General features: G+C 45.9%; 1 protein-coding gene across 1 annotated transcript in view; it reads left to right on the forward strand.

Annotated features, from left to right (window-relative positions):
* Positions 1 to 2,067: 2,067 nt before the first annotated feature.
* Positions 2,068 to 12,412, forward strand: part of aldh1l1 (aldehyde dehydrogenase 1 family, member L1) — a gene marked incomplete at both ends in the record, with an annotated part of 34,903 nt that continues 24,558 nt past the window's right edge. Inside the window, 4 exons of the mRNA XM_079740967.1 lie at positions 2,068 to 2,194; positions 7,197 to 7,431; positions 7,995 to 8,160; positions 11,316 to 11,417. Coding sequence (XP_079597093.1) covers positions 2,068 to 2,194; positions 7,197 to 7,431; positions 7,995 to 8,160; positions 11,316 to 11,417 — 630 coding nt within the window. The remainder of the gene's footprint in view (positions 2,195 to 7,196; positions 7,432 to 7,994; positions 8,161 to 11,315; positions 11,418 to 12,412) is intronic.

A 12,412-nucleotide genomic window follows, 5' to 3' on the forward strand; every position in this document is an offset into this window, starting at 1 on the left:
TTAAAAAAAACAGAATAGAATCGATCAACATCAATCAATGGTTAGATGAACCCTAAATGGCACCTGGGCTCCACAGCGAATGTAAAGTATTAACTCCCCTATTGAGCTCAACCTGAACTACGTGTGTTAGCTAAGGTACAGAGAACTCCTGTATCCTATGGGGACCGTCAACAAGACATCAGGTCCCAAGGTCACCGCGGTTGTGTGTGTGTGTGTGTGTGTGTGTGTGTGTGTGTGTGTGTGTGTGTGTGTGTGTGTGTGTGTGAGTGTGTGAGTGTGTGTGTGTGTGTGTTTGATGTCGGCCTCTTGTTTTTTTAGAAGTTTATATTTTTTCTGTTTAAACATTTGGATGGTATATTCCAATCATTATTGATGTTAAGTGCTACAATTACTATATTGTTGAATATATAGGATAACAATTCTGATAATCTAACCTTCCGTGATGTTATTTAAAATTAAGATAGGATTAAAGATTTCAGCAAAGAGGTTTAAGCCTAAATCAGATGTGTGTGGATTGTGATCAGCACAGAAATTGCACAACATTTGTTCTATAATCATCGTTTTTGCAACGATGATTATGCAACAATTGCATAATCATCGTTTTTGCAAGACCACCCTAATCCTGGGAATTTCAGTGAAATCTGCTTATGACAAATGGTCAAGGATGTAGGAACCGGGGGGGACGGAGGGGACGTGTTCCCTCCGATATTGGAGACAGGCGCATTTGTCCCACCTAAAAATTATACCGGGGGGAGAAAAATAATTTATTTTATTTTGAAAGCGCAACACAGCGTCTTGTCACCGCTTCTTATTCTAAAAAACTGGATGATTGAGCAATTAAAGAATTGATTTGATATTTATCAGTTCATTACTGCCGTTCAAAATGTGTTTTCCTTTACATTTACAAATGTATCTTTTTAGTAGAATAAAATATATTTGTGAATTTTTTCAGTGTAGTTAATTTATGAGATATTTCTGTTCAAACCATTAACGGATCTGTCAGGTTTACGATTTGTGTCCCCCCGAATGTTAAACTCATTCCTACGCCCCTGCAAATGGTGCCCTTTTAAATAGGGCTGTCCTATAATAAACTCAATTGAAATTGAAAAATTGCAGCCTTTGATTTGGTGCTTGTAATGTAGTGATCCTGTTAAATTGCCAGTGATAGGCTGGTTCACTCCCCGACCCTCCCCTCCGTCCCATGAACCCATGAACCCTTGTCAGGTCGTTATGCAGCGAATGGACTGTCGGGGGTGCAGCTCCTTCTTACTCGGTTACCGGAAAACAGAGCAGCCGTTGACACCGGGACGTCGGGGGGCTGAGAGGCGGATTCAGATCGGTTCTGCGCTGCAGGGGTGAGATCACTACGTTTTTTATGGGCACACTGCTTCTTTTCCACTTAGTTTGTTTAACTTTATAACTTGCAGCATGAGCACCCACTCGTTGGTTTGATCCATGAGGACGACATTAAAGACATCGCTAATATCGACGTCGAAGGACTTTGAAAACACTGTAGACTTTAAATCACTTTGAGCAGTTTGTTTGTTTCAGCTGTGATAATGACCAATTATTGTAGATAGATTGTAGTACAGACTGAGAACCACACGGACCTGACAACTCTTTTAATTTGTGAATTGGTCTAGCGATGTCAGGCTGGACGGCATGCACACCTTAAGCAACACTTTTAGGATTACCACTTTATCTATCTAGGTTAAACATAACGGTATTAAATATATATGTACAGCATGCACTGTGCAGAACGTAATGTCACCTGTCAGTGGCTGCAGCGGCTCAGAGACCTGATTGGTCGACCAGTAGGCAGGACTGAGCTGTGCTGCGTGATTGGCTGCGGCTGGTGGTTGGCCCAGCCTTTATTTGATCCGTCTGTGGCCCCTGAGCCAAGACACACAGCCGAGAGAGGGGTCGAGTTTATTGCTGTTCCTCATCATTTATTGAGAAATTAGTAAGGAACGACAAACATTTGTAGACATCCGCTGAGTAACATTCATTCATTCATTCATTCATTCATTCATTCATTCATTTCCTCAGGACATTACTAATTCCAACATGAGGATTGCTGTGATTGGCCAGAGCCTTTTTGGTCAGGAGGTCTACAAGGAGCTTAGGAAGGATGGCCACACCATCGTCGGCGTCTTCACCGTCCCGGACAAGGACGGCAAGGCCGACCCGCTGGGTGAGGACAGCTACAGGGGAACCCTCGAAGAGCGGGGGTAAAAGAGGCAGTAAGCTCTGATAAACAGTGGAGAAACTCTTCAGGAACAGGGGTAAAAGAGGCAGGAGGCCTGATAAACAGAGGAGAAACTCTTCAGGAACAGGGGTAAAAGAGGCAGTAAGCTCTGATAAACAGAGGAGAAACTCTTCAGGAACAGGGGTAAAAGAGGCAGTAAGCTCTGATAAACAGGAGAAACTCTTCAGGAACAGGGGTAAAAGAGGCAGTAAGCTCTGATAAACAGAGGAGAAACTCTTCAGGAACAGGGGTAAAAGAGGCAGTAAGCTCTGATAAACAGAGGAGAAACTCTTCAGGAACAGGGGTAAAAGAGGCAGTAAGCTCTGATAAACAGTGGAGAAACTCTTCAGGAACAGGGGTAAAAGAGGCAGGAGGCCTGATAAACAGTGGAGAAACTCTTCAGGAACAGGGGTAAAAGAGGCAGTAAGCTCTGATAAACAGAGGAGAAACTCTTCAGGAACAGGGGTAAAAGAGGCAGTAAGCTCTGATAAACAGTGGAGAAACTCTTCAGGAACAGGGGTAAAAGAGGCAGTAAGCTCTGATAAACAGAGGAGAAACTCTTCAGGAACAGGGGTAAAAGAGGCAATAAGCCCGATAAACAGTGGAGAAACTCTTCAGGAACAGGGGTAAAAGAGGCAGTAAGCTCTGATAAACAGTGGAGAAACTCTTCAGGAACAGGGGTAAAAGAGGCAGTAAGCTCTGATAAACAGAGGAGAAACTCTTCAGGAACAGGGGTAAAAGAGGCAGTAAGCTCTGATAAACAGTGGAGAAACTCTTCAGGAACAGGGGTAAAAGAGGCAGTGAACTTGATAAACAGTGGAGAAACTCTTCAGGAACAGGGGTAAAAGAGGCAGTAAGCTCTGATAAACAGAGGAGTAACTCTTCAGGAACAGGGGTAAAAGAGGCAATAAGCCCGATAAACAGTGGAGAAACTCTTCAGGAACAGGGGTAAAAGAGGCAATAAGCCCGATAAACAGTGGAGAAACTCTTCAGCAAGCAGGGTTAAGAAGAGGCAGTGAACCTGATAAACAGCCTAGCTTGGGGTTATCGCACCTCCCGTGGGGCATCATAAAGCACACATGGAATAACCTTCATCAAACCGTCAAGATTAAAGAGCTCACACCAATGCCATACACGTGAAACATTGGTCACTTTGTATTGCTGTTCTCTACGTTGTTGTGGTTTATTTGGTGAATGAATGAAGGAGCTGACCTGAGACCATAACTTTATCACCAACTGATCAACGAACCCCCAAGATAAGTCTTCTGTAAAACCGACTGCTTGTTGACAGAGCAGCAGTCCTTTGAAATGTCTTCATCATAAAAGAGAGGCCGCAATAAAATGTTATCTTCTGAGTTTTATATGTAAACAATGGTAACTATATTCAAACTCAATAGTGCCTATAATTAGACCTGATTTAAAACACTCAGATGCACGCGGGGTGTCATGTGGCAAAGTGTTGGACCAGGCTTCAGTCAATCTATTTATAGGCAGTTTATTAATTCAGACTGGGTCAACCTTACAAACCTGTAGCCTGACCCTTTCGGTTGTTTTAGTCAAACAGCAACACTGTTTATCAATGGGCTCACAACCTTGTGTTTGTTGTTTCTCAATAATCATTACTCCAAGGCTGTAATTCCAATATACATTGGGGGGGGGGGGGGGGGGGACACACATCCCCCCCAATATTCAGCTGTGTTTAAAATGTCCCTCCCAATATTATTAGATTATTATTATTTTTTCCATTCACATCGCCGTCCAAAAAAAACACCTCCGTCCGAAATAATCATTAGCAAATGTAATCATACCAAGGCCATAGTTACAATATATATTTGGGGGGACAGTGGTGCAGTGTATTTGATTGTAGTGGGTATAATGTGAATTAGCCAATGCATGATGGGTTTTTACGTTAAGATTAACCGCTTAGAATTGTTGTCCCGCCTTCACATTCGCTCTAAGGGAGATCTCCGTTATTCACGCTCGCTTCCAACTGACCACGATACGTCAATATAGTTTTGCTAGTAAATCATTCTGGGTCAAATAAACACCACGGAACCTGCCTAAGAACTCGTATTTCCTTTAAGAAACTAATAATCTATTTATTCAGCGTTCTGACTTCAATGGCTATAAAAATAGCTTGTTGGTTTCATTGTAACGGCAAGCTACGTTGTGGCGTTGTTGGCTAATGTGTCTGGCTGATAACCCAAACTCTCCCGGTCCGAATCCATCTGTGTAATATTTTATTTGTAGAATAACGTGAATTACTAGTTGAGATTTGGTCCCCCCCAAAGTTGACTCCAGGTCTACAGCCTTGTTACCCTCAATAATTAAAGACGACGGTCAGTTCTGCTCTCATCCTTAATCCAATAAATATCTTTATATGTTGCGTATTAACCATGGCTGGGGGGGTATGGCCGATCAATCACGATATAAAGGAAAATGATCACGGTACGGTAAATACATCGTACATCTCTATTTCAGGGTTTGACACTAGGAGGCGCTAGACCGAAGGGAAACCGGATGTATGAAACATGTATTTATTTTATAACAATACCGGGTGCCTTTGCTTCTGATAAGGACCTCCCTGTGCCAATGTTTGAACACACATTACATCAAAACCTTCCTACAACTGAAAGACTGAATCAGGTCTTTGACTCTGGATGTTATTTTATTCCTTTTCTGCGGATCCGTCCTCCAGATTAGTGCTTGTGTTCTTTTCTTCAGCACTGGTCCTGCGGTGCGACTTCATTGAAACCTTACCCAAAGTACCACCTCTATGTTTCTAGTAAGGCCAGGCCGAGGTAGTCCTTCAGCCACCCTGCCACTCAGCCCTGCTCAAACCCGGGCCCGCATCGCAGAGCCGTCCTTTGTAACCCATCATATTAGAGAAGAATCCCTCCTTGCACCAGCAACAGGATATTTCTTTATAATAATTGGAAGGTGTAATTGTGAGCATTAACTCTTATCAGGGTGTTGATTAGACAACCCTGGACCCAGTCTTTTAAGATTCATGGTTATTTCTTATTTTGCACTTCGTCTATCAATGTATTGTTTCTATTGTAAATGTTTTATTCCACACATCTACTGCTTTTAGAAGGCAACATAGTATACAAACATGCGCACACACACACACACACACACATACACACACGCACGCACGCACGCACACACACACACACACACACACACACACACACACACACACACACACACACACACACACACACACACACACACACACACACACACACACACACACACACACACACACACACACGCGCGCGCAGTGGTGGTGGGTCAATAGAGGGCGCTAGGGCGCCGCTCCTCCGTGAAATATTCAAATATTCACTTGAATATATCTGCCAACTATTAAGCAACTATTATCAATACGAAAAAAAATCAACAAAAATGCATGGCGTTTATTCTCGTTTAATTGTGTGATATACTTGTCACTGCCAGCAACCATTTAAATGCGTCTGAACGTCAATGATTTGGGCTAGGTTAGTTATTGGTCCTTCGAAATAAAGCCCTCCTCCAAGTCAGGGGCGCCGGCCACGTTGAAGTCAATGTGAGCTCGCTAACTTTTTGCTGTCTATCAAGCAGAGACAGCTTTTCATTGGCGCAATAAAATTCTCCCTCGGGTCGGACCAGTGTGCGCCCCAGGCCAATGGTATCGCTTTTATTTTTTGTTATCACCACATGATTGGACAATTCAGCGAATCAATCAAATAGGCTACCTCCCTCAGCAGCATCCGCGCAACACAACTACATGTAGAAAAGAGATAGATCGCTAACTAGCAGAGAGTTGTAAGCACTTTCCACCCCTTTCAGTGGAGGAATTGGACTCCCCAAGCAATGTTATACTTAAAATGAGCAAGTAAGTTACATATTAATTTAGTCTTTCGGCCTATAGCATATAAACAAAATGAAGTAACTGTCCTATATTTCTAACTGCATTTGAAGTAGACATTGAGACTCACAAAAAATGGACGCTATAGGACACTGATCATGATTTGTCTCAATATCAGAATAACAACAATGGGTCAAATAGTATGGCTGGTGGAATGGCCATAAAGTAGTTCTGTATATGCAGTGTAAGCTTGTCCAGGCCCTGCAAGTCAGGATGTAGGCTATGAATCTGAATGAATAGTAGGTAAATAGGTAGTGGCCATCCCCTCAATGCACCAGAATGCAGGAAATCAAATCTATTAAATTCCATTTTTTATGGGGGTTGGGGGGGGGAACCCAGACCGCTAAATGATAGGTCTTATCGTAACCCTAAAAGTACACATCATACAATAAATTACCATACATGAGTTCACAGCTTTTTTTTATTATTATAAAAGAAAAGCTGAACATTATATGTTCTCGTCCTTCCACTCCCTGTTTTCTCTCTTAAACACAGAAATCAACTACATTTGTCCCAGTGTTTGTTATATGTGAAATTAAGCAAAAAAATAGCAGCAACATTTAAGATGATCGTGATGAGTTCTGCCCATTTTGCCGCCGTGCTCTCTGCGGTCAAACCAACACAAACTAGAGTGACAGCGGCCGTCTTTACCCCGCCTCTTGCGAACCTCGACCCTACGTCTTATCCCGCTCCCTGCAAGCCCGCCCCCCTAAACCCCCCCGTTGATTCTACTGACGTCTGAGCGACACCGATGTCCGCGTATCGGGTATCTGGTGTGAATGCCCATCACAGTCGAACCTCCCGATACACAAATGCGGAAAAAAGACGGAGGACGTGTGGGAAAATGGCTTATCTGTCTATTCTATGGCAGCTGTTGTCTCGTGGTGATTCTACCTCTTTGTTTTTACCCGTCTGATCTGAAGTCAGGTGTCTTTATTCAGCGTGAGACCCAAGAGGCCATACATGCAGTAACCCTGTGAAGGGTCTCCATGAAGTCGCCTTGCCTCTCAACCCTGTGGTCCCACCCCCCTCCCACAGCCGTCGAGGCCGAGCGGGACGGGGTGGCGGTCTTCAAGTTCCCCCGCTGGCGCCTGAAGGGCCAGGCGCTGCCCGAGGTGGTGGCCCAGTACAAGGCCGCGGGCGCCGAGCTCAACGTGCTGCCCTTCTGCTCCCAGTTCATCCCCATGGAGGTCATCGACCACCCCCAGCACGGCTCCATCATCTACCACCCCTCGCTGCTGCCACGCCACCGGGGTGCCTCCGCCATCAACTGGTGAGCGCTGGGGGTCGGGGGGGTGATAGAGGTCAGGGGGGAGCCATGGGGGGGTCAGAGGTCAGCCGCTGGGGGGTCAGAGGTCAGGGGTGAGCCGCTGGGGGTCAGAGGTCAGGGGTGAGCCGCTGGGGGTCAGAGGTCAGGGGTGAGCCGCTGGGGGGTGAGAGGTCAGGGGTTAGCTGTTAAGGGGTCAGAGGTCAGCCGTTGAGGAGTCAGAGGTCAGGGGTGAGCCGCTGGGGGTCAGAGGTCAGGGGTGAGCCGCTGGGGGTCAGAGGTCAGGGGTGAGCTGTTGGGGGGTCAGAGGTCAGGTGTGGCCTGGAGAGACTAGGATGGCGACCTATCTCTCTGTGCTGCAGGACTTGGATTGAATGACCATATATGGATATGGTTATTAGAAACAATGGGACACATTTGTGTTTCAATACACATGCAGACATATAGTTTACAGATATATTAAGATATAATTGGTGGTCAGATCAATGGAGGTCATCTGAACTGTGTCACATGGTGGTTGGACGTCATGGTAACGGTCACATGTCTGCGGTCCGCCCCCCCCCCTCCAGGACCCTGATCCACGGGGACAAGAAGGGCGGGTTCACCGTGTTCTGGGCAGACGACGGACTGGACACCGGACCAATCCTGCTCCAGAGGGAGTGCGACGTGGAGGCCAACGACACCGTCAGCACCATCTACAAGAGGTTCCTGTTCCCCGAGGGGGTGAAGGGCACCGTGAGTCTGCTGGTGGAGATCAGCCTGTTGGTTCTTCTGCTGCTGAGCCTTATGGCGCTGTTCCACCGGCGGCTGCGCTACGGACCCAGCACGCCCCAGCCCAGTAGTGAGGGTATAGCGGTATAGCCCAGCTCAGTTACGGCTCGCGTTTCCACCGCCGACGGTACCCTTATGGTAGGGTGGGATTAAGCCGTATGGCGATAGCCGCGGCAGCTACGTTAACACCGTGACCTCGTAGCGGCCCCACACAGTGTACACAAAGCCTGCTACAGCCTGCTAATAAATCCAAGGAAAAAGAAATACGCACAAAATGAGCAACAATGTAGGACGTCCAACAACTTTTTTGCGCGACATTTTCTTCAATAAACTAAGCTTTCGCCGTTTCGCCAGAAATACCTCGCGGATAATGTGTTTGTTTGTTATTATACCCCTGTCGCACGGAAGTGCGATTCTGTCGACCAATCAACGGACGGCGTGTGTAGCTCAAACTTGCCGGTGTTACACCGAATTCTGCGACACACCGAAAAGTGTGACCCCAGGGGGCACTGTTGCACATTTTCGGCAACATGCACGTTTGCATTATAACAAAAACATAAATAAAACGGTGGGTCTTTCCTTTCTTGATACTAACATTAATTCTAAACAGCGTTTTACACAGTAGCCTATAATAGGAAATGCTCAAAGGTAAATCAGCGTAATTTAACACTGACTGTAGCTTTTTATGGGTAAAGAAGCAACGGTGAAGGACCTTACTAAACGCCCTATCATTGTATAGGTCAGTAAAATGCTAATCAAATCAAAACAAATGTATTTATTAAGCACCTTTAATAAAAAGGTAATTGGTTGGGGGGAGATCTTATGTTTTATTTATGTTTTTGTCATCCCTGTCTACGCTTCAAACTCGTGCATATTGCAAAAAATATGCAACAGTGCCCCCTGGGGTCACACTTTTCGGTGGGTCGCAGAATTCGGTGTAACACCGGCACCCTTTCAGACGTCTCAGTACCCCAACGGAGGAGTACTGCGGGACGAGTAGGGCTCAATACGGCTCAGTCCGGGTCACGGCGGGGGGAAACGTGACCCATGCTGCACCTTCGCAGACCGAACCGAACCGCACCCTCCGGTTGAAATGCGCCATTAGAGTCCTGAACTCAGAAAAAAGTATCTGATCTGTTAGTCAGCACAGACTATGGGGGGTCATCTCTATGTTCCCAAGGTCCTATGTTCCCCGGGTGCAAAGGGTTAGGGTCAGGTTTAGGGTTAGGGTTAGGGTTAGGGTTAACCCTAAACCTAACCCTAACCATAACCAATCGGAGGAGAGACATTCTAACCAATCAGAGGCGAATCAGAGGCGAAAAAGGCGGTAGCCTACTTGCCCCTACCATCCTACGAAAAAAAGATTTGCTCACAGGGTCCTATGTTTCCCGGTCACATACAAAGCGGGGAACATAGGACCCGGGGAACATAGATACGCTCCCGACTATGGAGTATGTTTCATGTTCTTTATATAATATAAGGAGAACTAATTAGTAATGGAGTGACACAAGAATGCAGGTCGAGACGTTGATATCCATTTTAACTCGGATTTACTCGCACCGGAACAATGCTACAAGTTATACCTAAGATACAGGGGCTGTATAGCGCCCCCGAAGGCATGGGAATAACAATGCTACTATCCATTGCATGCATAACAGTATGAATTGAGTGTAATCTAAGTTATTTGACCTATTAAGAGCAATCTTCCATATGTCAACTATATATTTAATATTTTATATATTTGACGTGGCTTTTGGTGTTGGATCTTTTCGTTAAGAATAAAGTCCGTCTAACATTAAGAGCCAATCAGAAAGGTTTGAGACTGCTCTGACTTGTATCCTCTGGACTCACTGCCCCCCCACCCTACGTCCTCGACAGATACCCTTAACTGTCCCTAAACCATTTAAAAACGATGGGAAATCCATGGTACCTAGACCTGGAACACTCCTCTCTTGATACAGGCGTTGGTTTAGCACTCTGTTCTGCTTTTATGTCTTTATGTGTCTGTGTTATATTGAAATATTATAGTTTTATATTGTTGTAGCTGTAATATAGTGTAACTGGTCAGGCCTCTCAGGTTCATATGCAGCAGGGCTGAGGGCCAGAGGTCGAAGGTCACCCTCTGTGCAAACAAACACCGAGCACCAAAGTCCAAACGTTGTGCGTGGAAACCTCATCAATGTAGTCCTCGTCAAACCAGGCAGGACGCGCCTCCTGTTTCTCTAAACGTAGAAACAATTCCTTTTTTTTTCCTAATGAAACATTTTAAATTCAAGGTTCACGTAGAAAGACTGGATGATTCTGCAGTACCCCCCCTCGCCCACCAAAGCGCTAGGAGTACGGCACAGCCCACCTCTGCATGAGAACAAAGAACCATTTCAGTTGGACCAGAGTCACTCTGTGCTGCGCAGCACATGACCGAAGCGGTAGCATGGTGGGGGCTAGCCGGGGCTTACGCTGAGCCCCCTCTAAGCCCCCCGTCCCAAAACCCCCATTCACCTCGGACGCTGCATTAAAAATAATAATATAATAATATGCATATCAATATGTTACACACCAAGAGGCAGATCGTTCTAGTTGTGCTTGCCTCGTTGCAAAAAGGCAACATTCAGTGAAGTGCATGTTAATCATGTCGTCTCGCTCACTTATTCCGAGTTCACCTAGACTGCATAGCCACCCCCTCCCATCCCTCTTGCACACTTATTGTATGTCTTAATTAGTTATAGTACTTAGTTGTGTGGCATCTTATCCTAGCTCTCTTATACGGGGAATGGGTTGACCTAGTGAAGGTTAGCGCTTGGCGCTTGGTTCTATGAACATCCATTACTGTACCGACAGCGATATATTGTTTCACAAATGTACTTATTGTAAGTCGCTTTGGATAAAAGCGACTGCTAAATGCCAGAAATGTAAATGAAATGTAAATGTGGCCCATAAGCCGGGGCTCATTGAATCTCGTTTTTCTCTACAAGTATTATTTGTCATTGTTTGTTGGGTCAAAATGTATGAGCACCTGCTGAAAAAGATCCAGCCCCCCTGTAACTCCCGCAATCAGAATTATTTAGCGCCGCTACTACCCAGTCGGTGAGCCGTAACACGGCAGTTTGTCCCGCTGGCAGGTGGACGCGGTGCGCCTGATAGCCGAAGGGAAGGCGCCGAGGATCACCCAGCCCACAGAGGGCGCCACCTACGAGTGCATCCAGAAGAAAGACAACTCGCAGGTAACCCAACACTGGAGGAGTGAAACCGCCAATACGGCATTAAAATTAGACAAACACAAACCATGAATTAGGAACCCTTCTCAGACAATTATACTGTAATTGTCAAAGAAGCTTAACTTTAGTTTTTCCGTTTTTTGCATTCAACCGCTGCCCAGACAAAGCTCCACACATCCACACACACCTTGCCTAGACTATTATGGTCACGATCATATAAGTCACGTTTAAAGCAAAACCAACAAACCAAAGATCCTTTGATACACGTTGGTGTTATTATGGATGCTCCCTCCAGAGGTTTTGGTCTTCCCCCTAAGTTGGAATGAAATCTGCACCCTTGTGTGCAGAGAATACAATGTAGATGTATGGCTGGTGTTCGAGATACAGCACCGAGTTTCTTACCGCGAGACCGCACGTCGGCTTCAGGGGAGAACAAAGGCGGCGACGTCGGTGTTTACATCAACAACAGATGGTGTTCGGACGTTCAGGTGGTGGAGAAACATTGTTCAGAGGACATAGAGGCGCTGATGGTCAAGTGCAGACCCTTTTATCTCCCGAGGGAGTTCAGTGATGTGTTTATTCTGGCTGTTTACATCCCGCCGGCGGACCGGACCGCCGCGCCCGGACTACTGTACGACACCATCAGCAAACACGAGACTACACACCCGGATGCTTCCCGACGAGGGAAAACAACATTCTGGACCACGTCTACAACAACGTGAAGGCCTACAAGGCTGCCCCCCGCCCCCACTTCGGACAGTCAGACCACATCTCCGTGTTCCTCTACCCATCTTACAGGCAGCTCCTCAAACAGGCCCGGTAAAACTGTTAAAGTATGGAACGAAGAGACTGATGTTGTGCTGCAGGACTGCTTTAACAGTACTGACTGGGATGTGTTTAAGACTGCTGCTGTGAGAGACGACTGTACTGTGGACTTAGAGGAATATGCTTCAGTGTTAACTTGCTACATCAGCACATGCATAGACAACATTGTCCCCACC

The sequence above is a fragment of the Pollachius pollachius genome (assembly GCF_949987615.1).
Source record: "Pollachius pollachius genome assembly, chromosome: 8".
Classification (NCBI taxonomy): domain Eukaryota; kingdom Metazoa; phylum Chordata; class Actinopteri; order Gadiformes; family Gadidae; genus Pollachius; species Pollachius pollachius.